At 57.8% G+C, this 25864-nt stretch overlaps 2 protein-coding genes across 9 annotated transcripts in view; one reads left to right on the forward strand and one right to left on the reverse strand.

Moving 5' to 3' along the window:
• Positions 1–19471, reverse strand: part of USP20 (ubiquitin specific peptidase 20) — a 29130-nt gene extending 9659 nt beyond the window's left edge. The window contains exons 1-10 of one of the 8 annotated variants that reach the window (XM_058672130.1): positions 19396–19471; positions 9642–9750; positions 8242–8328; positions 6757–6810; positions 4190–4252; positions 3673–3810; positions 2526–2622; positions 2063–2132; positions 866–979; positions 22–100 (exon numbers count right to left, since the gene is read on the reverse strand). In XM_058672130.1, coding sequence (XP_058528113.1) covers positions 22–100; positions 866–979; positions 2063–2132; positions 2526–2622; positions 3673–3810; positions 4190–4252; positions 6757–6810; positions 8242–8322 — 696 coding nt within the window. In that variant the 5' untranslated portion in view covers positions 8323–8328; positions 9642–9750; positions 19396–19471. Of the gene's footprint in view, positions 1–21; positions 101–865; positions 980–2062; positions 2133–2525; positions 2623–3672; positions 3811–4189; positions 4253–6756; positions 6811–8241; positions 8339–9641; positions 9751–10132; positions 10354–19275 lie in introns of those variants that run through there. The other 7 variants (XM_058672128.1, XM_058672125.1, XM_058672129.1 and 4 more) reach the window with 7 other exon arrangements.
• A 141-nt stretch (positions 19472–19612) lies between these two features.
• On the forward strand, positions 19613–24989 carry C14H9orf78 (chromosome 14 C9orf78 homolog). The gene is made up of 9 exons (XM_004593491.3): positions 19613–19770; positions 20064–20123; positions 21672–21723; positions 21804–21874; positions 23116–23193; positions 23533–23730; positions 23996–24132; positions 24264–24362; positions 24714–24989. The coding sequence occupies exons 1-9, from the start codon at positions 19688–19690 to the stop codon at positions 24803–24805; spliced, it is 870 nt and encodes a 289-aa protein (XP_004593548.1). The 5' UTR covers positions 19613–19687; the 3' UTR covers positions 24806–24989.
• The last annotated feature ends 875 nt before the right edge of the window (positions 24990–25864 follow it).

Below are 25864 nucleotides of genomic sequence, written 5' to 3' on the forward strand. Positions count from 1 at the left end.
CTGCCTTCAAAGCCAGCCTACCTGCTGGGCATAGCCTCGGAACATTGGATTCACCAACTTGATCCCATGAGACAGGCTGGTGGGGACCACGTAGCTTGGCCTGTGGGGAGAACAAACCCTTTGATCCAGGGCCCGGCCCTTGAGTGGCTCCCCCTGCGGGCACACAGGCAAGCAGCGATGCTGCAGGAACCGAGGCACATCCCGAGGCACTGGGAGGGGTCAGACAGCAGGCTGTGAGCCTGGCAGCTCTCACGCCTCCACAGTCGGGCAGGAAGCTCCTGACTGGACAGTTCCCACTCTCACTGGGCCGTGACAAGCACCCTGCAATCATCATTTTCCCTCTAGAATATTCACTGTGTTTTTCTTGATTCCAAAGCAACATATGCTCATCCCCGAAGAACCCGAGGCAGGCCAGACACCCTGGCAGCTGGGGCATGTCACCAAGCATGCACCATGGAGGCTCCCGGGGGTTGCTGGGAAAACATACACAAAAGTGTGCTCAGGTAGACGCGGTGACCAACTGCCTTCCTACAGGGCACGGCCCAGTCCTGTTCTCCAGTGGGTGAGCTTACCCATTAAAGCTGACTGACTCCTCCCTGGTCCATGCTCTGGGCTGTGGGTTCATGCACACGGACACACCCCCTCGCGAGCACCAAGACAGGGTGGGCCCAGAGGCCCCGTCAAGCCCCTGGCTGGGATCAACACCAGGTTCAACTCTGAGCTTACCTTTCACGGGCTGTGTGGCCTTGACCAGGTTCCTAAGGCTCGCTGCCCCTCAGCTGCCCATCTGCCCACCGGGTTGGATGTGAGCTAAGAGTAGGGGCAAATGCTGCTCTGGGCAGAGTACCAGGAGGCCCCCACTCACCGCTTCCTGTGCCACACCTCAGACACCAGCTTCTGGTAGCTTTTGCACAGGGCTGGCTTCTTGTCGGTTCGCACCAGGCCTCCGCACTCCAGGAAGAACTGAGTCAGCGGAGGGCTGTCGGGGAGAGCGAGGGCAGGGACAGGTGAGCCAGGCCGGCAGGGGGCCTTGGCACCAGCCCCTGTGTGCAAGCTGGGCCACACGGCGGCCTCCTGGACCCCAAAATGCCTGCCTGGGACTCGGCCCATTGTGGGTGGGGCTGGGGCTCCCCAAGTTTGGACTACAGCCTTGACCCTGGGGGCCCAGAAGTGACTGTACGTGGACTTCCCAGAGGAAGCAGGTCAAAGGGGGCCCCCGGGACTGGAGTCCTCACAGGAGGAAATGTGGACATGCACACAGGCCTGCCACACGTGTGTGAGGACAGTCACGGCGGCCAGCAGTCACTGCGGGGAGGCTCTGGGACTGGCAAAGAGGACACTACGACTAGGGTCACCCGGGCTATGGTCCTCCGTTACAGTGGCCCTGGCATCTATCCTGGGGGGGTGCAGCTTACTCCCAGGGGACCTGCAAGGCAAGGGGACCATTTTCAGGGACCAATGGTGACCAACGCCTGGTCTGCAGAGACGACCCTGGCTGTCCCCCACTCCCTGTCTCTTGCATTTTCAGCAATTATTATAGAAGACATTTAATATGGAAAAGACAGACTGGTCAACAATAACAGCAGACCATCACTTGGCCACCCCAGGGTGGCTTCTTGGGTAGATGGCCGTTCATCCTTCCAAACTTCCCCACTGCCTTCCCCCAGCTCCAGCTGCAGACACCCAGTGCCCCCCAGGGGGGCTCTAGGGGTTGGCAACTAATCCCTCCCCGCAGGAAACAGGACTCCCCTCCATGAACTGGGCACTGCCACCTGCAGCTCTCTGACCTCCAGGACTTCCCGCTTACCAGGTTCGCATCCCTTCCCACTCCAACAACGGTGCCTGCAGCCCTGTCTGGTGCCCTGGTGTGGATGCCCAGCCCCGGGCTCACCGGCAGCCTGGGCACATCCCCTTACCCACTCTGGGGCCTCCCTGAGGTCAGCTCCCCCAGGAGACCTGCTAGGATCCTGACATACATGCTGACATGTACAGGCAACAAGTACAGCCCACAGTGGGGGCCACTCCTCTGCCCCCTACTGCCCCGGATGAGGTGACCACCTACCAGTTGGACAGGGCCTGCAGGGCGGCATTCATGTAGCAGGAGTTGCCAAGGTTTTTCATACCCGTGAGGCCTGGGAAACAAATGTGGTGGGTTACAGGGCCGCTGGCCTGGGAAGCAGAGCCACAGCTCTCAGGGGGACCTTGAGACCCAACCAGAGAAGGACAGGCAAGGTCTGCCCACCCCAGACACCCTCTAAGCACAAGCAGATTGTCCCTGCACCCACCCACTGCTGTTCCTCAAGTGCCTTAGGGAGACGGGCCCCAGCCTCTACCTCCTGCCCAGCCCACCGCCTGTGTCACACAAACAAGGAGGTCGGAGAGTGGGGCTAACAAAGGGGGCTAGGACGGCCAGCCCTGCAGGCCCTTGGCGGGGACTGGCCTCCGCGGGGGCCGCCTGTTGCCCAGACCGCCCAGGGCTGCATGGCACAGGCAGAGCCCGTGTGCCGGGCTCCGGGGGGCCTCACCTCGGGGCTTCAGGTCATCGTCTTCCGACTCAGATTCCCCCTCATCAGCCACGGCTATGGGGACAGCTTTCAGCGGGTGGGTGGGCGGGGGAGAATCCTGCAGCGAAAGCCCACCCAAGATGAGGGACAACTGGGAGGAGGAGACCCAGGGAGGGAGGCCAGCCTCGCCCCAGGAGCCTAGAAGGCACCCAGCCACGGGGAAGTTCTCGCCCTGGGAACTGCCTGACTTGTATGTTTATTTGCAATAATGAGTAACAGCCGCGTAACTGATCATAGCAGGCTTGAGCGGAAATGCACAAGCTCACTTCCTGCCCACGGATTCACACTTTACTGTCACACGTGCACGTGCGGACACACACGGGCACACCTAACAAATGGCACGCTTACTGTTCTACAGCCTTTGTGCAGAGACTCAGGAACCTCCCAGGTTCACAAATGTCATTATCAGCACACAGTCCTGGCCACCTATGATGTGACTCTTTAAAAAGATGCCTATCTAGTTGTCATCAACTGGAAGGGTAGAGTGACATGCGTGCACACACACGTACAGACAAACCCAGAGAGAACCTGTCACCCCTCTGCCTCCCCAGTGCCTGCAGTCGGGGGCCCAGGAGCACACGTGTGGCAGGGCTGCAGGGACTGGGGGCACCACCAGCTGCGTGCCAGGGTGGACACCGTGGTGGTATGCGGGCACACCACATGGTGGCTTCACACTGCCCCACCCCTGCCCACCAAGCGGCTCTCTGTGGAGCAGACCCAGCACCTGGCACTTCCCTGGACAGTCCCTGGGCATAAGTGAGGGCAGGTCTGGGCCGAGCCTGGGACCGCCTTGGCTCCTCAGAATGCATGTTAGAGCAGCTAGTGGCTGATGTGGCCTTGCTCTGCCCTCCCCCCAGAGCCTGGGTCCCTCCCAGCTCCTGCCCTGACACAGATGCCCATTCCCAGCAGTCCCTTTGGGGAGCCCCCGCTCCCTATCCCCCCTGCTTTCTTACCACCTCACAGGGCCCTCGGAGCGGGGCTCAGTGAGTGTCCGCTGACCAACGAGGCTCGGATCCAGGAACAAACCACAGGGGGATGCACTGACTCACATGCTACAGTGCTGGGGACCTACTGTCCCAGCCCGACGGCGTCCCACCACAGCCACTACCTGTTCAGAGAACTTGGCCGAGGAAGCTGGCGCCGGCGGGTGGGCCGCCAGCCGCTGTTCCAGGAACACCTCCTTCTCACAGGCGTAACACCACACCCGCAATGTGGTCAAGTTCACTGTCAAGTTGTGCTTTTTGGTCTAGGGGTGAGATCCAAAATCGGGGTCAGGAATCCCCTGGCTGTACAGATGTCATGAGGCTGCCTCCACTGCCCAGCCTCCAGACAGGGGGTAGGGGCTCGACTGGGGCACACCCTCCAGACGGGGGCTAGGGGCTCGACTGGGGCACACCCTCCATACAGGGACACAACAGGGCTGCAAATCAGATAGGTGTCTGTATGCGCCAAGCATGCCCCCTTGTTTTCTGCAGCTGCTCGAGTCTGACTATCCCCTGCTCCAGCCCCAGCCACGGAGGTCCAGAGCAGGGGGACAGGGCTGGGAGGTGGCCAGAGCCAGGGTCTGAACCCCAGCGCTGTCGGACAGCAGAACCTGGCTCAGCTACCGCATCCACCACACCCACCTGTGCGTGGATGGTGCTGTGGTCAGCGAAGGACTCTCCACAGCCGACGTAGGGGCAGGCAACCTGGAGAGAAAGGGGAAGATGGTGGACAGGGAAAGGCAAGAGGACACATGGACAGTATCGGCCCAGCAAGTTGCTGACCCAAGTCCGAAGATGCCTCCCAACCCCACCTACCAACCCCTGCATGGGGTGAGGGTGTCGCAACTACAGCAACCTTAGCACCCTCTGGAAGTCTGTGCTGGGCAGGGAGGGTGCTGCCCTGAGATGGCTGAGGTGCCCTGGAACCAGGAATCCAGGCAGAGTGGCAGCTACAGCCAGTAGGTGGGAGCTCAGGCCCTCACCCTCTTCCAAAATTCTCTAAGGATTTATTTGAGAATAGATGTATTGATTTATCTGAACGGCAGGGAGAGAAGCAGAAGCAGAGGGACGGTCTTCCATCCACGGTTCATGACCCAGATGGCTGCAAGGGCTGGGGCTCTGCAGCCAGGAGCCTGTAGTTCCTTGCAGCTCACCCATGCGGGTGTGGGGGCCCGAGCACTTGGGCCATCTTCTACCACTTTCCCAGGCACATTATCAAGGAGGTGGATCAAAAATGGAGCAGCTGGGACACAGACCAGTTCCCATGTGGAATGCTGGCACTGCACGCAGAAACAAGCTACAATGCCACGGTGCCAGCCCCACTACCATTTTCTAATGGGGCACATGGGATGGCAGCATGTTCAGAAAAAGGATGAAAGTGGGGGCATTATCTCTGAGGACCCTGGACCTTGCATGCTCCCGTGCCATGGCTCCCACCCTCGCAGCTCCCCGGGCCTCCTCTGTGGGCCTCTGCCATTTCCCCACATCTGTCTCTGAAGGGGCGGAGGGGGGCATGCCCGAGGAAGGGCCGTGCCTTGCCGCCATGCTGTCCCCAGACGGAGTCTCACCATCTACTCCCTGGCCATCAGCATGCCTTCAAGATGAGGACCGCCTGCTTTCTGCTTGAGCTATTCTTTTTCTTATAAGAAATTCCACAGAATGGCCACCAGCAGCCTGACTACAAGAGGTAATACATACTTGCAGAAGATTTGAAAATGACTACAAGTCCACGGACATACCACCCTGAATGTGCCTGATCTTGTCTGGAAATGACTACAAATGAACAAACAACAAAACGACCTACGATTCTACCACCCAGAGAAAACTGTCACTTTCTGACATATCTACCCTTAGTAAGCGACAATCAGGACACCACGGCAGGTACATGGGGACACAGCCACTACATTCAGCCTGGCCTGACTGGCCCCTGCTGTGTAGGCGGGAGACAGAGGCCCTGGAGGGACAGGGCGTCCGGCCAGGTGCCCCTGGCAACTTCCGTGTGCACAGGCCAGGACACAGCTATCTTACAAAAACAGTATCCTTGCTGGTTCCAGTCCTGGCTGCTCCACTTCCCATCCAGCTCCTTACTTGTGGCCCAGACGAGGACGGCCCAAAGCCTTGGGATCCTACACCCACGTGGGAGACCTAGAGGAAGTTCCTGGCTTCTGGCTTTAGATCAGCTCAGCTGTTGCGGCCATTAGGGGAGTGAACCAGTGGATAGAAGACCTCTCTCTCTGCTCTCCTCTCTGCAATTCTGCTTTTCTTTCTTTCTTTTTAAAAAAGATTTATTTATTTTCATTGGAAAGGCAGATTTAGAAAGATAGAGGAAAAGATTTTCCATCTGCTGGTTCACTCTCCAAATGATGCAATGGCCAGAGTCAAACTGATCCAAAACCAGGAGCTTAGAGCTTCTTCCAGTCTCCCACGTGCATACAGCATCCCAAGGACATGGGCCACCATCTGCTGCCTTTCCAGGCCACACGCAGGGAACTAGATGGGAAGTGGAGCAGCCGGGACATGAACTGGTACATATAAGGGATGCCACGCTTGGACGCAGAGGATTAGCCAGTTAAGCCATTGACCAGCCCCCTGAAATTCTGCCTTTCAAATAAAAATCTTTAAAACAAACAAACAAAAAAAATCTATGACTCTCAACCCGTAGGGTTGAGATTATTCAAAAGAGAACCTAAGGGCGTGACAGTGTAGTGGTTAAAGTCCTCGTCTTACACACCCCGGGATCCCATATGGGCGCTGGTTCTAATCCCGGTGGCCCTGTTTCCCATCCAGCTCCCTGCTGGTGGCCTGGGAAAGCAGTCAAGGACGGCCCAAACTCTTGGGACCCTGCACCCACGTGGGAGATCCAGAAGAAGCTCCTGGGTCCTGGCTTCAGATCAGCTCAGCTCTAGTCATTCCGGCTGCTTGGGGAGTGAACCATCAGATGGAAGATCTTCCTCTCTGTCTCTCCTCCTCTCTGTATATCTGCCTTTCCAATAAAAATAAATAAATCTTAAAAAAAAAAGAGAGAACTTAAAAAAAAAACACATACACACACCCCCCCAAAAAATCACCAAAGTTGGGCAAACATGGGGCCCTTCAGAGCCAGGCTTCTGCCATCTGCCAGGCTCTCCCATGACTCCCTCTGCGTCCCTGCCTGAGGGTTCCAAAAGATGGTGCCCACTGGGCACACGGGCACTGCAAGGGAACCTTACCTGGAGGCAGGCCCACAGGTTTGGTCCAGCGACGCCGCACGACTGGCAGGTTCCCTGAAGACAGAGAGCGAGAGCGAGCGCAAGTGGACACAGGCAGGTGCTGACGCTCCATCCAGCTGATGCCACTCCGCCCACGGCCCCCGTGCCACCCTGCCCATCTGAAGTAGCTGCCAGGGGAACTGTACTGTACCCAACAATGCATTTTGCACACATTTGTCTGCCAAAACATTGCAAATAAAACTTTGAAATGCCAACCAACAGACCCTTCGTAGACCCTCTCACTGCTCCCTCCACTTTTCCTTACAAAAAAAAAAATCATGTATTTTTCTGAACGGTCACTACAGAGTGGGGAAGACAGATCTGCCTGTGTTGCTTCGCTCCCCAAATGGCCACAGCAGCGGGGACTGGATCAGACGGAAGTCAGGCACCTAGAACCCCACGTGGGTCTCTCACATAGGGGGCAGGGCCCGGCTCAGGACAAACGGAGGGGTCCTCCCCGTGAGGACCAACTCTCATGTCCACATGGCAACCCATGACACCACCAAGATGCGGAAGGCCGGCACCGTGTGCTGAGGTTGAAGCACCACCATGATCCACACTACGGGGTGATGCAAGCCGCGGAGCAGCCCTGGCGCCCACTGCCCACGCGAGAAGAGACAAACCCAGAACTGAGCCTGGGGGCATCTGCAGAAAGAAACTGGAAAGACAGGAGCCCGCACTGGGGCACACTAAGCCTCTGTCTGTGGCGCTGGCATCCCATATGGGCACTGGTTCAAATTCCGGCTACTCCACTTCCGATTCCGCTCCCTGCCCAGGAAAGCAGTGAAAGATGACCCAAGGCCTTGGGCCCCTGGCCCACACAGGAGACCCCTAGGAGACTCCTGGCTGCTGGCTCTCTCCTGGCCCAGCCCTGGCTGTTGTGGCCACTTAGGGAGGGGGGATGAACCAACAGATGGAATATTCACGGTCTCTCCTCTCTGGAACTGGCCTAATAAAAATACAAAAATAAATCTTTAAAAAAAGAAGGAAGGGAAGAAGCAAGGAAGGGAGGGAGGGAGAGAAACAGGAGAGCCAGGAGAGCAGGAGCGGGCAGGGCAGGGTGGCATGCCGGGGACTCCCCGACAGTCCCCTGGCACAGCCGCCTTTCACACCCCGTGGTGTTGTGAGCATCCTACTTCACACCACAAGCGACAGGCTGTGCGTCCCCAGTCTCAGGGTACAGTCCGCCCTCCCACCCCCACCTGCCGAGCCGTGCTGGGGCACTGACAGTAAGCTGGTAAGTGTCGTAGGATGGCGGGAAGGCCAGTGGCCAATGGGCTGACGGCACTGCGGCCCAGGGGGCTGAGGCGAAGCGGTCAGCCAGGCTGCTGGACACAATTCTCTTCCACTGGCATCCTCTGAGGAGATGCCAATGTTCTGGACACACAGGGCCACTCCCCCCACCCCCGCTGCTGCCCCAGGACCCTGGCAGGTCTGCCCCTTTACCTTCGATTTCAGCAGCAAGTCCTCCTTGGTTACCTCGCCTATGGAGTCGAGGTGAGGGCAGAGAGTCTTGGAGTCCCCCATAGTGACCTGGACTCACCTCGGGGAAGATAAGGCAAGGTCACACCTAGCCCAGGCTGGCAGGAGCAGGGAAGGTGTGGCAGGGGGCATGTGTTAACTGCAAGCTTGGCCCTGACTCTGCAGGGACCTCACGGGGAGGGGGCTGCATGGAGAGGCCCGTGAGAGAAGCTGACTTGGGGCTCCCTAGAGCCCTCTGCCTCCCCCGCTTCCAGATCCCTTTGAACACCTGACCTCAACGGTGGGCAGGGTAGGCAGCCTCTGCAGGGTAGGCAACCCAGCTGGGGAGGGCTCGGCAGCTCCGTGGCGTCTGTGTGAAGGCTCCGTGCCCACTAGGGAGCGAGAACTCTGACGACAGAGCAAGTGGGAGGTGGAATGGGACACACGGCTGATGCGCCGTGCCGGGCATGCATTCCCTGCACTCTTCAGCCCGCAGCGGCTTGCTATTTTAAATCTGGTTTTTAACAGGAATTCTGCCGTAGGAGCTACATGCCTCACTTGTAGGAGCCTCTTGGTGCTGAACTGCTCCACAGAGCAGGGCTGTGCTGACCCCCCACACACACACACGCCACGGAGTACCCATGAGCCGGTGGGGGCTGGGACACTCCCATGGTTACAGACTTCTCACAGACACACCATCACCAGGGGGAGAACCGCGCGGAGGACCCACGGAACCGACCCTCCATGCTCACTTCCAAAGCACACGCTCAGACATCACTGAGTAACTGGGGAGCTGCCCGGCATCCCAGCTGTTCATCTGAGCTCCCCTCTGCTGCTGACCACAGGGGTCCGTGAAGCCCAGGGTGGTCTCAGTGAAGCCAGGGCCCACACCTTCTGGGACAGCCGGGGGATGAAAGGCCTACACGCCAGGGGCTGGTGAAGGGCGGGTAGCAGCCTGAGTGTCTCCCACGCACTCCCACTGCTCCGTCTGCGGGGCGGCCAGCGTTGGCCCCACTGCATGGATCAGGGAACCTGGCTGGCCAACACACACGGCTGCGGGCGTGACCGCTGCTACCCAGCTCGGCTGGCCCCTCGAGCTCTCGGTTCGGTCTGGCAGAGCTGCCTAACTCACCCACATACCTGGCCCCATCAGCTGACACCCAAGGCCAACCTCGTCCCCTTTCCACCTCCTACTTCCTCCCACTTTGGCAGCAGATGCCAGCTGCACACGAAATCACGTTGCCCTGGCGCCTGGCTTTTTTTTCTCCCTCAGTGATAGGACTTGGAAAAACCACAACCCCACAGCCACAGTTGCACCCATTTACCTACTGCACTGTCCTCCCAGGTCTGTGCTGTAAACCTGCAGAGAGGGCCTGGGGACCTACCTCTGGGCACGGCGAAGCCCCAGCAAGCAGCCAGCAATCACATGCTCCTGGACGGCGGGCAGTGTGGGCTGTGGTGGTCTGCAGCGATGGCAGGCGTCGGGCGAGGGATCTGGGCACATGAACAAATGCGTGACATGGAGTTCTTACCTAGAGGTCACTCAAGCTGAAGAACAGCCCAGAACTCCTCGTGGCAGGGACAGGCAACTCTGGGGCTATCGGGGAAGGCCACCAACAGGCCGCTTGCCTGCCTGTCCCCTCCACAGGCCCAGTGACCTCACTGACTGCTCCTGGGACAGTTAAGGCGGCTCAGGTCCTCCTGAGTTCTGGGGTGCTGGCCCTTCAGCAGCCACTGCTTGGCAGGCCCTCTGGGATCACCCACACGGAAGACCTTCCAGAAGGGGCTGTGGGGCCTCCCTCAGGCTGCCACAGCCTGGATCCTTCCACGCATGTGCCCACATCCCCTCAGATCATCCCCAGAGCCTCTTCCAGACCCTGTGATGCTCAGAACCCGTGGCCCCGAGTCTTCAGCAACGACGGGAGGCTATGGACGCTGTGGAGTTCACCAACTTGTCACCACTGGCCCGAGTGGGGAGTACAGAGAGGGAGAGGCAGTTAGAAGCTAATGTTTAAGAGCCACATGACAATGACAGGCTTCAGGGTTCTAAGTTCTAACCCTTCTTACATCAACCCTTGGGAACAGCAGGTTTTTGGGAGTTTGTTTTATTCTTTCTACAAAGGCCCAGGGCCCTGGGTTGGCATCCGTCCTATAAAATTTCTTTTTTGTTTTGTTTTTAAAGATTTATTTATTTTTATTGGAAAGGCAGATGCACAGAGAAGAGGAGAGAAAGAGAGAAAGATCTTCTGTCCGAGGTTCACTGCAACGGCCGGAGCTGAGCCGATCCAAAGCCAGGAGCCAGGAGCCCCTTCCAGGTCTCCCACGCAGGTGCAGGGTTCCAAAGCTTTGGGCCGTCCTTGACTGCCTTCCCAGGCCACAAACAGGGAGCTGGATGGGAAGTGGGGCTGCTGGGATTAGAACTGGCGCCCATATGGGACCCCAGTGCATGAAGGCGAGGACTTTCGCTGCTACGCTATCACACCGGGCCCCCATCCTATAATATTTCAAGCTAAACAGTGTGGATGGTGTTTGTTTGTTTGTTTTAGGTTTATTTTCATTGGAAAGGCATATTGATAGAAAGGAGAGACAGAGCCTGTTCCAGGAGCAAGAAGTTGGCTCAGAGTTGGAGCTCCTGGCACCCACACAGCATGCTGGCACTGCAGGCAGCAGTTTAAGCCACAGCACCACAGCACCAGACCCAACAGGGCCACTCTAGATTCCTGAATGTAACTGAGCTTGAATTTCTGTGCCTGTCCCCAATATGCTCCGCTCCCTCACCCTCCTGGTCTGTTGGAAGACAGAACTGGCGCTTGAGTGACCAGGCTGAGCTCAGACACCCTGGGAGACGGGCGTTGGGGACCAGGCTTGCTCTAGGTTGCTCAGCAGCCTCTTCCAAAGGACCAGGCAGCAAAGGATTAGGTTTGCGGGACCTAATAAAGTTTGTCACATACTGGGTTTTTGTTTTTTTTTTTTTTTTGTCCTAATCCTTTTAAAACTGTCTCTAACAATGTTTACTCTGGGGGTCGGCACTGTATCCTAGTGGCTAAATCCTCACCTTGCATCTGCCTGGATCCCATATGGGCGCTGGTTAGTATCCCAGCTGCCCTACTTTCCATCCAGCTCCCTGCTTGTGGCCTGGGAAAGCAGTCGAGGATGGCCCAAAGCCTTGGGACCCTGCACCCGTGTGGGAGACCCGGAAGAAATTCCTGGCTTCAGATCAGCTCAGCATGGGCCATTGTGGCCTCTTGGGGAGTGAATCAGCAGATGGAAGATCTCCTTCTCTATGTAAATCTGCCTTTCTAATAAAAACAAATATTTTTTTAAAAGTTCAATTCACGAGCCAGCTGAACAACCTCAGTGCCTCTGTGTTCCTAGCTGTGTTATAAATCGCCAGGCCCTTGAGCACTGCCCCGCTCCCTGCCCCATGCCAGTCCGCAGCACCAACAGCTTCAATAATGCAAACTCAGAGAACCGACAAGAGGGCACGTGACTCCAGACACATCCTCACCAGCATGCCTGCAGAGGCCAAACCCCAGAGGGTCATTGTGAGATCAGGTGACCGCAGCAGGCCACTGCACGAACCACCCAACACCCTGCCGCCCCCTACAGGTCGTTCTCGGAATGCGGCTCTAGGTTCCTGCTGTCTGGTAGCCTAGGAGGCAGCAGGGAGATGAGGACTGAGTTCCCAGCACCTGGCCCTGCCCATGTGGGTGGCAGGGAACAAGCTCTCTGGGCCACCGCCTACTGCCCCCCAGGGTGCACACCTATTAGCAAGAAGTGGAGTCGGCAGCCAAACCCAAGCATTCAAATATGGAATGCAGGTATCCATGGTGGTACCTTAAATGCTTCAGCATATACCTGCCCCACAGCTGGCTTAAAAGAAAAATTATAGGACCCAGCGTGGTGACCTAGCGGCTAAAGTCCTCGCCTATAATGCTCCGGGATCCCATATGGGTGCCGGTTCTAATCCTGGCAGCTCCTCTTCCCATCCAGCTCCCTGCTTGTGGCCTGGGAAAGCAGTCGAGGATGGCCCAAAGCTTTGGGACCCTGCACCTGCATGGGAGACCTGGAGGAGGTTCCTGATTCCTGGCTTCGGATTGGCACAGCACCGGCCGTTGCAGCTCACTTGGGGAGTGAATCATCGGACGGAATATCTTCCTCTCTCTCTCCTCCTTCCTGTATATTTGACATTCCAATAAAAAAAAAAATAAAATAAATCTTAAAAAAAAAAAAGACCTTCTCTCTGTTCTTCTAAATCTGCCTCTCAAGTAAAAGTAATAGAGCTGAAAAAAAAGTCATGCAGTAACACCTCAAATCCCCTGGAGAGCCAAGGCTGGAAGGACGCAATGCCAAGGCTGTGCCCATGTGAGTGGGGGCAGGGTAGAAGGGGGTTAGGAACTTCGGGAAGCAGCTGGTAGCACTGCACCCAGGTCGGCAGCTGCAGAGGCCTCCGAGAGTCGGTGGGAATGCAGAGTCCACACAGAGTCGTTTCAAGATGCACATTTTTCACAAATTTTCAGAAGATCCCTAGAAAGTATGGATTTCAATTTTAACACCAAAGTCAACCTGTCTTTTGCTTCCATTTCCCACAAATGCGTTGGCCTCGTAGGCATTTGTCTGGCAGACATGAAGACAGAGTACCTGCAGTCTGGCACACTCTTTTTCTTCTTGCAGACTTCCACGGCAGCCTTAGCCACAGGAACTGCAGGAATTCCCACCCCCAGGGGCCAGGCTGACCTGGGCCCCGGGAAACAAGCCAGGCAGAGGCTCCACCCTCAGGGGACAGAGGCTTGTGTCTCAGGGGCCTGGGGGGAGGAGAGGCACCAGTCTCCGCCCACTGCCCACTTCCCACAGGTCACTGCTTTCCTTTCCAGAGCCCAGGGCCGCAACGGCATGCCGTGATGAGGGTTCCTGAGTGGAGGCAGTGAGAGCAGGCACAGGGAGCACTGGGCTCAGGGACTTCCGGTCACATGGCTTTTGGGGCACTGGGATTTCCTCTTGATCTGCCCTGGACAATGTGTGCTCCTGGCTCTGAGCAAGTCACAGGCCCAGGGACCCACAGAAGGGTCCTGTCCCTGGGGCCCACACGCAAAGGCGCCCCGCTGGGCAAGTCAGGCACACAGTAGCCTGGATTCTCTGGTGATGTCTGAAGACCCAAGCCCGCCTATTTGAGGAGGGCCAGCCCTTCGGCACCCTGTTCCTGGAGCAAACACCTGCTCCCCACCCCTGAAGAGTTCCCTCTCCACCAAGGCTGCTGCTCTGCTCCAGATACACCATGGCAAGCAAAGCCGGCACCCACAGCGCTGGCAACTCACATGGGCACTTTGTTTTCCCATTTTTTAATTATATTTTTGACAATCTTTACATAGTTAATTAAGGTAAAAAGGTTCAAGGGCTATAGGAAAGTGGGTAAGACTGTTATTTTCCTATTGTTTCCTTCATGTATCTGAGGTAAAGGGGATACTGAGGGAGAAGCCCCACCCAGTCTCCCACCCACCCAGGTCCCGGATGTGGGGCATGCTCCGAGGGTCTTGCACAAGTGGTTTTTTTGTTTTTAAAGATTTATTTATTTTTATTACAAAGTCAGATATACAGAGAAGAGAGACAGAGAGGAAGATCCTCCCTCCGATGATTCACTCCCCAAGTGAGCCGCAACGGCCGGTGCTGCGCCAATCCGAAGCCAGGAACCAGGAACCTCTTCCGGGTCTCCCACAGGGGTGCAGGGCCCCCAAAGCACTGGGCCGTCCTCGACTGCCTTCCCAGGCCACAAGCAGGGAGCTGGATGGGAAGTGGAGCTGCCGGGATTAGAACCAGCGCCCATAAGGGATCCCAGGGCGTTCAAGGCGAGGACCACAGCTGCTAGGCCATGCCGCCGGGCCAGCACAAGTGGTTTTGATAGTTCAGCAGTTACGAATCACTGCCAATCTTGCCACTCCAAGCATGATGAGGTCGTTGAAGAATCCAGTGATTGACATAGTCCATCACAGAGTCTCCATTTGTCCAGTATTTCGCTGCCAACATATAGCTGAGGTGGTTGATTGACTTGTTCTGTCTTCTGTTCTTTCTTGGTTAGGGTTCTGAGTCTGCCATTTTGGTTGGTGAGATCCCCAAAGAAACTGTCTGAGGTGTTCCCAGATTCTTGTGTGTTCTAGCAAGCACAGGGCCCGGCACAGTCCATCGCCCCAATCAGCTGGTGGTTGCAATTGCTGAGTTGGTTCTGCTTTCAGCCCCGACTTCCACAGGAACCACTGGGTGTTGCAGTCCAGCCTGGTTCTGCCCAGCACATACTCGGCCCTCACATAAACCACTGGGAGCTGCAGCCTAGTCAGAGCGACCCACAATAACCCCCACCAGGCCCACCCCCTACCCTGGTTTGCCAGTATGTGTAGCAGACTAGTCCAGTCTGTCCCCATCCCATTCAGCTCTCATACATGTCAATGAGTATTAAAGCTTCGTTCCATCTAACCAGCTCCACTATCCAGCCCACAAAGATGCTGATGGGTTTCTCTCTGTCTAGCCACCCCAGCCCCTGTCCTAGTTTTCGTGCCCTTCCGTGGGAGTGGTAACCCAAGAGGGAGGAGCCCACTATTTCCCTCCCAGGTCTCTCTCCCATATTACGCACTCTCCAGGTGGTTCTGTGGTTTGACTTGACAAAATCAGTCCCCAGTGCCAGTCTCTGCCAGCTGATGCTGTGGCTAAGCCCAACCAACCCTCACCCACGCTAATTTTTGTTTGCACCAGTAGGAATAATCAGCCCAGCCTGGCTTTTCCCCGATCTAGGCCACATGAGGCCCACAGGTGTTGCAGCCCTGCTTAGTCTGGACTAAGCCCTGCTTAGTCCCAGTTCACGCTCTCCAGTGGGAGTAGCTGTTCAGCAAGGGAACCCCCCCATATTCCCCCTGCTGGCTCCGCCCCCTCCCTTTCACACGGGCACTTTAAAGACTGGATTTACTTTTACTGGAAAGACAGATCAGATTTACAGAGAAGGAGAGACACAGAGAATTATCTTCAATCCAGTGGTTCACTCCCCAAGTGGCTATAATGGCCAGAGCTAAGCTGATCCAAAGCCAGGAGCCAGGGGCCTCCTCTGGGTCTCCCATGCAGGTGCAGGGTCCCAAGGCTTTGGGCCATCCTCGACTGCCCTCCTAGGCCACAAGCAGGGAGCTGGATGGGAAGTGGAGCAGTTGGGACACGAACCGGCGCCTATGTGGGATCCCAGCACTTGCAAGGTAAGGATTTAGTCATTTAGTCATCGTACTGGACCTTCTCTCTTCCTTTCTAACTCTGCCTTTTAGGTTTTTTAAAATTTTTATTTATTTATTCTTAAAAACTTTTTATTGGAAAGGCAGATTTACAGAGACACAGAATGATCTTCCATCCGCTAGTTCACTCCCCAAGTAGCCACAACAGTCACAGCTGAGACGATGCAAAGCCAGGAGCTTCTTCTGGGTCTCCCACACGGGTGCAGGGTCCCAAGGCTTTGGGCCGTCCTCGACTGCTTTCCCAGGCCACAGGCAGGGAGCTGGATGGGAAGTGGGGCTGCCGGGATTAGAACCGGCACCCATATGGAATCCTGGCACATGCAAAGCAAGGACTTTTGCCACTAGGCTATTGCACCAGGCCCACTAACTCTGCCTTTTAAATAAATAAATCTTTATTTTAAAAAACGGGGGAGGGGGTGGTGGAGAGAGTTTCCCTTTATCTCACTAGGGGTGGGAGCATGGAAAAGCAGTCCCCCTCACAAGACACGGAGCTGGCAAGCCCATGTGTCCCACCTGGGTGCCACCTGCCCCTTGTTGAACACTCACGACCCCTCTGTCTCTTGCTGCAGAGGAAGGAAACCCTTGCCTGAGGTCACAGAGCCCGGCGGCTGGCGAGGGGTTGGTCGTGTCTGCTCTTATGGCCTGTCCCTCACACCGGGACTCCTTTGCAAAAGGCAGAAAGGGGGACAGTGGCACTGTGCCAAGAACCGGATCCCGGGGATGGGTCCTAGGAGAGGGGCTGAGGCAGCAAGGTGCTGCCCGGACCTCAGCGGGTGGGCGGGGTGCAGCTCGCCCATGGGGCCACCCACACCCTCCTCTCCTGGGGCAGAGACACTGGCCTGGCCCCAGCAACACACCCGACCCTTTCTGCTTTGACAGGGAGCCCTTTCCTCCCGCTGGACAGCCTTGCCTCAGGGGGACACAGCCGAGGGGGTGGGGTGGGGTGGGGCTCGGGGGGACGGCCACTGAGCGAGGACTCCGGAGGAGCCAGAACCTGACACTGTGGAGCCTCCCACCCAGCCCCGGCTGCCCTGGTCTCCCCAGCACACAACCCCGCATCCCTCCCCTGCTGCTCAAAACCCACTGCCTTGCCCTGCTTCCTCTCTCTCAACTCCATCCCCAAACCCCCACTCCAGTTCCAAACACATTCCTCCTCCTCCCCTAACCTGGTTTCAATTTCCTGTGAGCCCAATATCTTGGGGCTAAACCCACCCCCATCAGGAAAGGCAGGGTCAGCAGCTTTGAGCTCTGGGTCCTGGACAGCCCGGCCAGGACAGCCCGGCCACCTGGCGTCCAGGGGAGTAACACCACGACTCCACCCTCTGCTCTGGGCTCCCGAAGTCACTTCATGGGTGAGATCACCATGTTAGGGTGCCCCCTGGCAGTCACTGTGCCAAGGGCAGGGGCTGGCCATGGGAAGCCTCCCACACCAGGTTAGGGAGCAGAGCTGACTCAGGTAGACCTAGACCCACACGTCATAGAGCCAGGGGCCCTGCAGCTTCTAGAAGGCGAACTCGGATGTGGGCTGCACAGAACAGGAGCTGTATCCTACACCTGTTGGGCGATTTCACAGCATCCCAGGATTGAATGGCAGCCACCCTCCTCCCGAGGAAGACCTCAGTACTGCCCAGGCTGGCGCCAGGCCTTTCCCAGAGCAACACTCGCTGAGTCTTCACAGTAGACAGAATTGGGCTTTCCAGAACTTTCTATGTAGGAGACCCATGTCTGCTCACTGTGACCAAAGAGAACTGTCCTTTTCCTGTATCTTTAAATATCTCTGCTCGACTTTCACGTCTTCTCCGAGAGTCCTCTTAAGTATCGATTGATTTGAAAGGCAGAGAGAGAATTTCCCATTTGCTGATTCATGCCCCAAATGCCCCCACGGCAGGCAGGACCGAGCCACAGCTGACCAGGAACTCAGCCCAGGTCTCTCACTTGGAGTTGTGTCCTTTAAGTGAGTGCACTGAAGGGAAGCTGGAGGAAGGAGCTGGGCTGGGGCTTGAACCCCGGTACCCCGGCTGCGGGATGTTGGACTCCCGGGTGGGCTGTACCCTCTCCACACCCCACTGCCACAGCAGGATTGGCACCCCGGGCCTGGGGCGCAGCGCGCCATCTGCTGTGTCACCTTCCAATTAGCCAACAGCACACGATGGTCTCACACTTCTTCCTCTCCTGTCTTCTATTTCTTCCAAAGCGTTTATCAGAACATTCTGCTCTATGCATATTAAGTGTTAAACATCAACTTTCCTAAGTTGGCATGCTCTCTCTCCTGTGCGTGCGCTAACCATACCTCAGCTGAACAGTGGCTGCCTCCTATGGTAAATGCTGAGCATGTATCTGTGAATAAACACCCCAAAACCCAACGAGTCTTTAGCCACTCCTTCACCAGGGTCAGACCAGACACCGCGGGCCCCAAACCCACCCCCACAGCCCCCTGAACCCAGCTAGCCAGCAGTAGGTCCACTGAGCTCTGGCTGGAACCAGCAGAAAGGAACCAAGCCGACCCCAGGCCTAGCCCTCACCTCCTTGGACAAACTGGACCCCAAACTCCAGCTCCACGCTGAGCAGAACCCCAGAGTTCCGAGAAACAGCCACTCATCATTTCCCCCTGCCCAAATAAAAGGTCCCATAGCCCTTCCGCCTGGACAGTCCCTACTGGTTACCACTGTCACCTCCAGAGCCCTGCGGGTGCCGGAGGATGTAGAAAAGATTCCAGAACTGCCCCCCTCTTTTTGGCATGATACCCCTGCTGGGAGGGTTCTGAGAGGGCACATGGGCAGCTGCAGCCACCCTCCCTGGGTGCCCCCCCTCTTGAGCTGGCCAGCCGCGGACACAGTGCCCGGCTAGGGCCGTGTGCATCCAGGGCTGGCCGAACCAGTCGGCAAGCCTTGGCAACTTGGGATCGATGGCTTGTGACCAAAGCCGAGAGCCTATTCCAAGAAGCCCTGAGCCTGCTCTCCGGCTGGTTCCCAGGAGGACCTTCCACAGAAGCGTCAGACATTCTACAGACACTGCCCAGCTGCAGAGCCGTCCTCCATGACGGGCTCCACCCCCACCCGCAGCCAGCATCGCCTAGGGTGCTAGGCAGCAGCAGGAACGGCCCCTCCTTCAGCATCCTCGCTGCAGAGTAGGGGAAAAAAAAAGAATTGCGTCCATCGCACGGGATTTTGAGGGAATTCCAAGAGCCTGCCACGTAGGAAGCCACATAACTAAAGAGGGGTGCCCAGGCCCGGCCCAACCCAGAGGCAGCCTGGTGCACGCCATCGCCTGGCACCGAGGGCTCCCCCGCAAGCAGGGCAAGCAGGCCAAGATATCCGTTTTCCAAAGCAACTGGGGGCTCCCTGCACTTGTAGGAGAGGAGGGGAGTGGGGCGAACCTTGGAGCCACCCACCCCCAAGGGAGCAAACCCAGGTCAGCGCAAAACCAGGTCCAGGAGCCCCCTCGCAGACACCCCCTTGGAGAGAGACCGCCCAAGGCCATTCTTTAAGATCCCACAGCGAAGAAGTAGTAATCTTTTGTCCGTCAGAAAAAAAAAAAACACAACAAAAAGCGAGCGTCAGCTCCCTCCGTCCGTCCCCTCCCCCTGGAGACGCCACGCACAAGCCGGGTCAGGCCGCTGCAGCAAGAAATCCCAAGGCCGGCCCGCTGTTCCGGCCCCCCAAGTGGGGCGCCGGGGCCCCCCGACGCTCCCCATCCGCGCCGGCCGCAGCAGAGACAAGGGGCGGCGGCCAGGGCGGGGACACGCGCTCCCGCTCACCTGGCCGCGGCGGCGTCCGGCGCTTCTATCAGGGCCAGCCCCGGGGCCAGCTAGGGTGGCTCCTGAAGGACAGGCCCGGCTGCCCTGGCAAGCAGCAGCCGCAGGCGGCCCGGAACTCACCTGCCGGTCCCCACTGCCCCGCCGCCGCCTGTCACTCAAACAAACCCTCCGCCGCGCAGCTCAGGGTCGCGCGGGCCCGCCCCGCCCCCTGCCCCCTCAGCGGTCCAATCAGGAGAGGTCTGCGCCACGACCGGGGCGTGGCAGGCGGACGACCGCGGACTGGGGGCGGGGTCTGCGGTCCTAGAGCGGGGCCTGCGCTCTGACAGCACTGCGCTGCGCCGGAAGTAGCCTTCTGCCACTGTCCCCCGGAGCGGCCCGGCGGGGCTGCTGGACGGCGGGCCCCGCTGCCGCTATGCCGGTCACCGGCAAGACTTTCCGCCGGCGCCGAGTCGACTCGGAGTCGGAGGAAGATGAACAGGACTCAGAGGAGGTTCGGTGCGTTGGTGGGGGGGCTAGGCCTCCGCGGGCCGGGGTGTCTGTGGGGGCGCTGACCAGTGTCCACGCGGAGAGTCGGGACGCAGAAATGGAGGCGCCTCGGGGAGGAGCGGCTGCGTGCTGCTGGGTCTGTGCGGGGGGCCCGGGCGCAGGTCGAGGGTCCTGGGGACAGATCGGGGGGCCCCGGCGCAGGTCGGGACGGCTGTGCCGCACACTGGGCAGCGGGCCTTGGGGGACCCCGGACGAGGCAGGCAGTGGACATGTCTCAGCCTGCACGTCGTCCTTGTCTTCAGGCTGAAGCTGGAGGAGACCCGCGAGGTGCAGAACTTGAGGAAGAGGCCAAACGGCGTGAGGTGGGCCGAGGGAACCTGCGCGGGTCACTCACTCGTTCTTTCTTTTCATCATACCCGACCGTACTATGGGCATTCCTGGTTAAGAATCTGAATAAACAACAACACATGATTCTCCCACAGCTAACGAGTGATCGCACTTAATGTTCCTTTTCTTGCGCCTCAAGATTATGAACACTTTGATATAAGCTTAAAAAAACCATTTATAGAGGTGGTCAGCCAGTGGCAGCAGGTCCAGCCCCCAGCTTCCCACAGGGATGCCAGTTCAAGTCCCAGCTGCTCCACTTCCCATCCAGCTCTCTGCCGAGGTGCCTGGGAAAGCAGCATGGGATGGCCTCATTTCTTTGGATCCTGCAACCCAAGTGGGAGACCCAGAGGAAGCTCCTGGCTTTGAACTGGCCCAGCTCTGGCCAGGGTGGTCATCTAGGGAATGAAGCCATGGACGGAAGATATTTCCCCTCTGTCTTCTGCAATACTGCTTTCAAATCAGTAATGCTTTAAAATCACATTTTTAAAAGATTTATTTATTTTTATTTGAAAGGCAGATCAGATTTATAGAGAAGGAGAGAAAGAAAGATCTTCCATCTGCTGGTTCACTCCTCAGGTGGCTGCAATAGCCAGAGTTGAGCCAGTCCAAAGCCAGGGGCCAGGAGCCTCCTCCAGGTCTCCTATGCGAGTGCAGGTCCCAAGGCTTTGGGCATCCTTGACTGCCTTCCCAGGCCACAGGCAGGGAGCTGGATGGGAAGTGGAGCTGCCGGGATTAGAACCGGTGCCCATATGGGATCCCGGCGCATGCAAGGTGAGGATTTAGCTATTGAGCATGGCACCAGGCCCGATAGTAATATTTTAAAATAACAGATTTATTGAGTTGAAAGGTGCAGTTAGAGATCTCCCCTGTGCTGGCTCACTCCCCACTCACCTGCCACAGTGGAGCTGGGTTAGGTGCAGCCAGGAGCCTGGCACTCCATCCAGTCTCCCACGAGGTCCTCTGCTGCGGCCCAGCTGCATTAGAGGAAGCCGGGTCAGAGCATGGCATAGCTGGGACTCAGGTCAGACACCCCAGCGTGGGACGCAGGGGTCACAGGCAGTAGGCTAACTGGCTGGGCCACAACGCCTGCCCCTGAGAGTGCTCCTGTCCCCAGCTGTTGTCTACTCATTATGCCATTGTGAGGATTCACCCACACTGGGTAATACTGCTCAGAAAACCTTTTAATAGCTGCTTCATACTCCACCAGATGTCTGCCCCATCAGTTGTTGATAAATCCCCTCTTGGCGGTACGTGGGCACTGTCAGCTTCCCCAGCTCGTAAGACTATCACAGTATTCTCTTAGGTCTGTGGATTTCCCGGCCAGGATGAGGTCAGGTGGCCTTAGAGAAAAGTGTAACCCTCGGCTCACCTCCCACCCCCACCCCTGGCAGTGCCTGTTAGCCCGTTTATTCTCAGGGAATTTTCCAGCTGGTCATGGTGTCTGCCTCTCAGATTCCCACCCTTGAAGGACAGTCCTGACCCCCTGCATTGTTCCCTGTCTGCTCTCTTTTGGTGTTACTCAGTGCTGCTGCCCTGCTGGTGGGAGAGAAGGTGCAAGAGGAGACCACACTGGTGGTGAGTGCCAGGGGTCGACCTTCCTGTGGCAACTGCCCCGGGCCCCTTGGGGCTTCCTCCTCACTGTCTGCCTTCCCTAGGACGACCCCTTCCAGATGAAGACCGGCGGGATGGTGGACATGAAGAAGCTGAAGGAAAGGGGCAAGGAGAAGTAAGTCCAGGACTGGCTGCTCTCCGGGCCCTAAGCTGCTCTGTGGGACTGGCTGCTCTCCGGGCCCTAAGCTGCTCTGTGGGACTGGCTGCTCTCCGGGCCCTAAGCTGCTCTGTGGGACTGGCTGCTCTCCGGGCCCTAAGCTGCTCTGTGGGACTGGCTGCTCTCCGGGCCCTAAGCTGCTCTGTGGGACTGGCTGCCCTGCAGGCCCTAAGCTGCTCTGTGGGACTGGCTGCCCTGCAGGCCCTAAGCTGCTCTGTGGGACTGGCTGCCCTGCAGGCCCTAAGCTGCTCTGTGGGACTGGCTGCTCTCCGGGCCCTAAGCTGCTCTGTGGGTCTGGCTGCCCTGCAGGCCCTAAGCTGCTGTGTGGGACTGGCTGCCCTGCAGGCCCTAAGCTGCTGTGTGGGACTGGCTGCCCTGCAGGCCCTAAGCTGCTGTGTGGGACTGGCTGCCCTGCAGGCCCTAAGCTGCCCTATGGACCCTAACCACCACACGGCTGCAGCTGGCTATCCCACATCCAGGCATAGCTATGGTGGGTGTGCAGGGTGTGTTGCTGGGAAACCAAGTCTGCACCACGGTCCCTCCCACCTCACTCTAGCAGGATTCCTGAGGCTGTGTCTCTGAACTCATCTCTATTATCCAGGACCTGCAGCTGGTGGTGGCCTCAGGTGGCTCTGAGCGCCACCCAGGAGGGACAGGACAGGCAGCACATGGTCCCTGTCTCTTCTCACAAACCCACCAGGATTCCATCCTGGGCGCCCCACTCCAGTGACGTCACCCACTCCTCCTGTCTGAACCCATAGATGTCCTTCTGAGATCCCTGTGCAGGTCGAGGTTCTGCCCTCTTAGGAGCTGACATGGGGGAGGAATGTCCCCACGCAGCCTCCTAGGGGACACTCAGAATCACAGCGAGCCTTGCAGCAAGCCCTGCACCACGAGGGCCGGGCCTGTAGTGACAGCATCGCACGTTGTCTCAACGAAATGCATACGAGTTGCATAAAAACAACACATGCGCAAAGCTGACGCGCTCAGTTTTGAGAAGTTGGTGTTTCAGAGTACCCACTCGTTCTGCGGCAGAGTAGGGGGCCAGTGGAGGAGGCCAGCGGTTTCCCACGGGTACTTCTGGCTTTTTCTGTTCACCAATCGTTGCAGAGCAGAGCGCCTGTTTCTCCCCAGCAAGCGGAGCTGGCAGGCTCTGCGGTGTCTCCGGCGCAGCCTGCAGCTCCCCCTGCCTCCTGCAGGATCAGCGAGGAGGAAGATCTGCACCTGGGCACGTCATTCTCAGCAGAGACCAACCGCAGGGACGAGGACGCCGACATGTAGGTGACGGGCGAGCTGCCTCCCCAGAGATGGCACTTCTAGAACTTTCCCAGGAAACGTCCCAGGCTTGGGAATTTTGAAAACCTCTCAGAGATCCTTGAAAGGATCACCCACGATGCCTCTGCTGGCCACACTAACCCCGCGCCCAGCAGGGAGGGAGCCCGGCTTGTCCACTTTGTATGTTGTCGACTAGGCTGTCTCCCATGGGCCAGTCCTTTCGGCTGAAATTTGTAACACAGAGAGAAAGCCCAGGGTGTCTGTGACGGGGAATGCCAGGTGTGAGGGCCGAGCCGGCCCCTCGGCAGCTGCCATGGCCAGCCCCGCCTGTCCCCCTCCAGGATGAAGTACATCGAGACGGAGCTCAAGAAGCGGAAAGGCATCGTGGAGCACGAGGAGCAGAAGGTGAAGGCCAAGAACGCCGAGGACTGCCTCTACGAGCTGCCCGAGAACATCCGCGTGGCCTCGGCCAAGAGAACCGAGGAGATGCTGTCCAACCAGATGCTCAGTGGCATCCCCGAGGTGGACCTGGGCATCGAGTAGGCACTGGGCCCCCAAGGCTGCCCCGGGGGGAGCTGCTCAGCCTCCCCCTGGCCGCTGCCCGCCCTCAGCCTCCTGAACCCCTTTCCTTCTGGCTGTCAAGTATCTGCTGTCCAGAGAGAAGAAACCATCACGGGCACCAGAGGGGGAGTGTTGGTTGGGGAAGGGTTTGGGAGCCCCGCTTTCCTAGCCTGCCCCCCCATCCTTCCCCCAGGTGGCCAGCGCTGTGAACTAACTGCGGGCATGGCCCCTTTCTCCCGGCAGCGCTAAAATCAAGAACATCATCTCCACGGAGGACGCCAAGGCCCGCCTGCTGGCCGAGCAGCAGAACAAGAAAAAGGACAGTGAGACGTCCTTTGTGCCCACCAACATGGCAGTCAACTACGTGCAGCACAACCGCTGTGAGTGCCTGGGGAGGGCAGCCTCGCCCTGTGGGGGGAGCTCTGGAGCCCCACGCCCCACTCCCTTCCCTGTGGGGGAGCTCCCGGAGCCCCACGTCCTGCCTGATGGGCGCTGCTCTCTCCTGGTCCAGTTTATCACGAGGAGCTCAATGCCCCCATCCGGAGAAACAAGGAGGAGCCCAAAGCCCGGCCCTTGAGAGTGGGCGACACGGAGAAGCCGGAGCCTGAGCGTGAGTCCATGGGGGCCTGAGGGGAGCTCCCCGGGGTGGCTGGGTGGGGACAGAGCTTGGCTGCAGGGTCCCACCCTGGACCGCGCCCACCTGGCCCTTCCCAAGCCTCGGGTTTCGCCATGGAAGGCTGGAGGGCAGTGGGGCCCTCCTTGTGGGGGGCCCTTCCGATGCCCAGGCTGGCAAGCCTAGGAGCAAACTGCCATCAACAAGCATGAATGACAAGTTAGTGCAATGACAGGCGCTCACTGAGGCCAACTGTGCAGGCTCTGGGGCGCCCTGGGAGAGGCTGGTGGGTGCTGCCGTGGGTGGGTACCGGCACAGCAGGCAGCCCATGCTGTCCTCTGCCCCCAGGCTCCCCTCCTAACCGCAAGCGTCCTGCCAACGAGAAGGCCACGGATGACTACCACTATGAAAAATTCAAGAAGATGAACAGGCGGTACTGAGCTGGGCGGAAGGGGCTGCGATGGCACCCCACCCGGAACAGGAGCCTCTTCCCAAACACAGACAGTGCTGGCTGACCTGGGGCAAGCAGGGAGAAGCCCTCAATCTATCAACTTTTGGAATAAACCAATGTTTGGTTTGCCTGTTTTAGGGACAAACTGCATTATTAAATCTTGTTTGTAAATATACTGATTTTCTCTGGCTTTGTTCTGGGTCGGGGTAGTCGCCGTATGTTCGCGGTGTTTGCTGAAATGGCCCCACGTTCACGTTTGGGAAGGCACAGCCTGCTTGGTTCAGCACGGGGCGGCCCCCAACCTCCATCTGCAGAACAGCACAGGGTACTGGCGTCTCCGGGCTTTTACACAATGGCCTGTTTTCCCTCCATTGGACAAACTGCATTTCCGAACACTCCTAATCAGCTCTGGATTAATCACAGTGGACACAGCCTTCCAGTCTGTTCCCTCGCAGCAACATCCAGTAATGCTCAGCCCGAGAGCTGGTGGCTTAAATGCAGAACTGGGTTACTGAGATCTGGGAGACATGACCTGCTCCGGCCGGCTGGCTGGGGTGCCCACCTGGGCTGGGACTCCGAGTGGACTCTAGGTTCGGAGGCGTGGTCTGAGCCTTGCCCATTGCTCACTGAGTGTGCCCTGTTTTCTCCTCTATAAGACAATGGGGGATCTAGCACTGTGGTGCTGCAGGTTAAGCAGCGTCTTGCAATACCAGCATCCCATCTCAGCACTGGCTGCTCCACCTCCGATGCAGCTTCCTGGGAAACCAGCAGAGAATGGTTCACACCAATGTGGGACACAGGACAGATTCCCTGGCTCCTGGCTTTGGCCTGGACCAGCCTCTCACCCCAGCTCTTGTACAAACAAATGAGTAAAAATGCTTAAAAAGCACTCATGCATATTGGATGTATGTCAAAGGAACACAAGGAACCAACTGAAACAAACCGGGGACTTGCACCCTTAAGTATAAATGAGCAAGTGTGTACGGATGGAACAAGTGGGCAGCTTAGTCCTCCGCGCTGTGTGGCGCAGCTGTGACTTACAAGATTT

This window comes from Ochotona princeps, chromosome 14, assembly GCF_030435755.1.
Source record: "Ochotona princeps isolate mOchPri1 chromosome 14, mOchPri1.hap1, whole genome shotgun sequence".
Classification (NCBI taxonomy): Eukaryota; Metazoa; Chordata; class Mammalia; order Lagomorpha; family Ochotonidae; genus Ochotona; species Ochotona princeps.

Coding starts and splice junctions, on each gene's coding strand:
- C14H9orf78 (XM_004593491.3), top strand. CDS start 19,688: ATGCCGGTCACCGGCAAGACTTTCCGCCGGCGCCGAGTCGACTCGGAG. Junction 24,133..24,263: donor CTACGTGCAGCACAACCGCT/GTGAGTGCCTGG, acceptor CTCCTGGTCCAG/TTTATCACGAGGAGCTCAAT. Junction 24,363..24,713: donor GGAGAAGCCGGAGCCTGAGC/GTGAGTCCATGG, acceptor CTCTGCCCCCAG/GCTCCCCTCCTAACCGCAAG.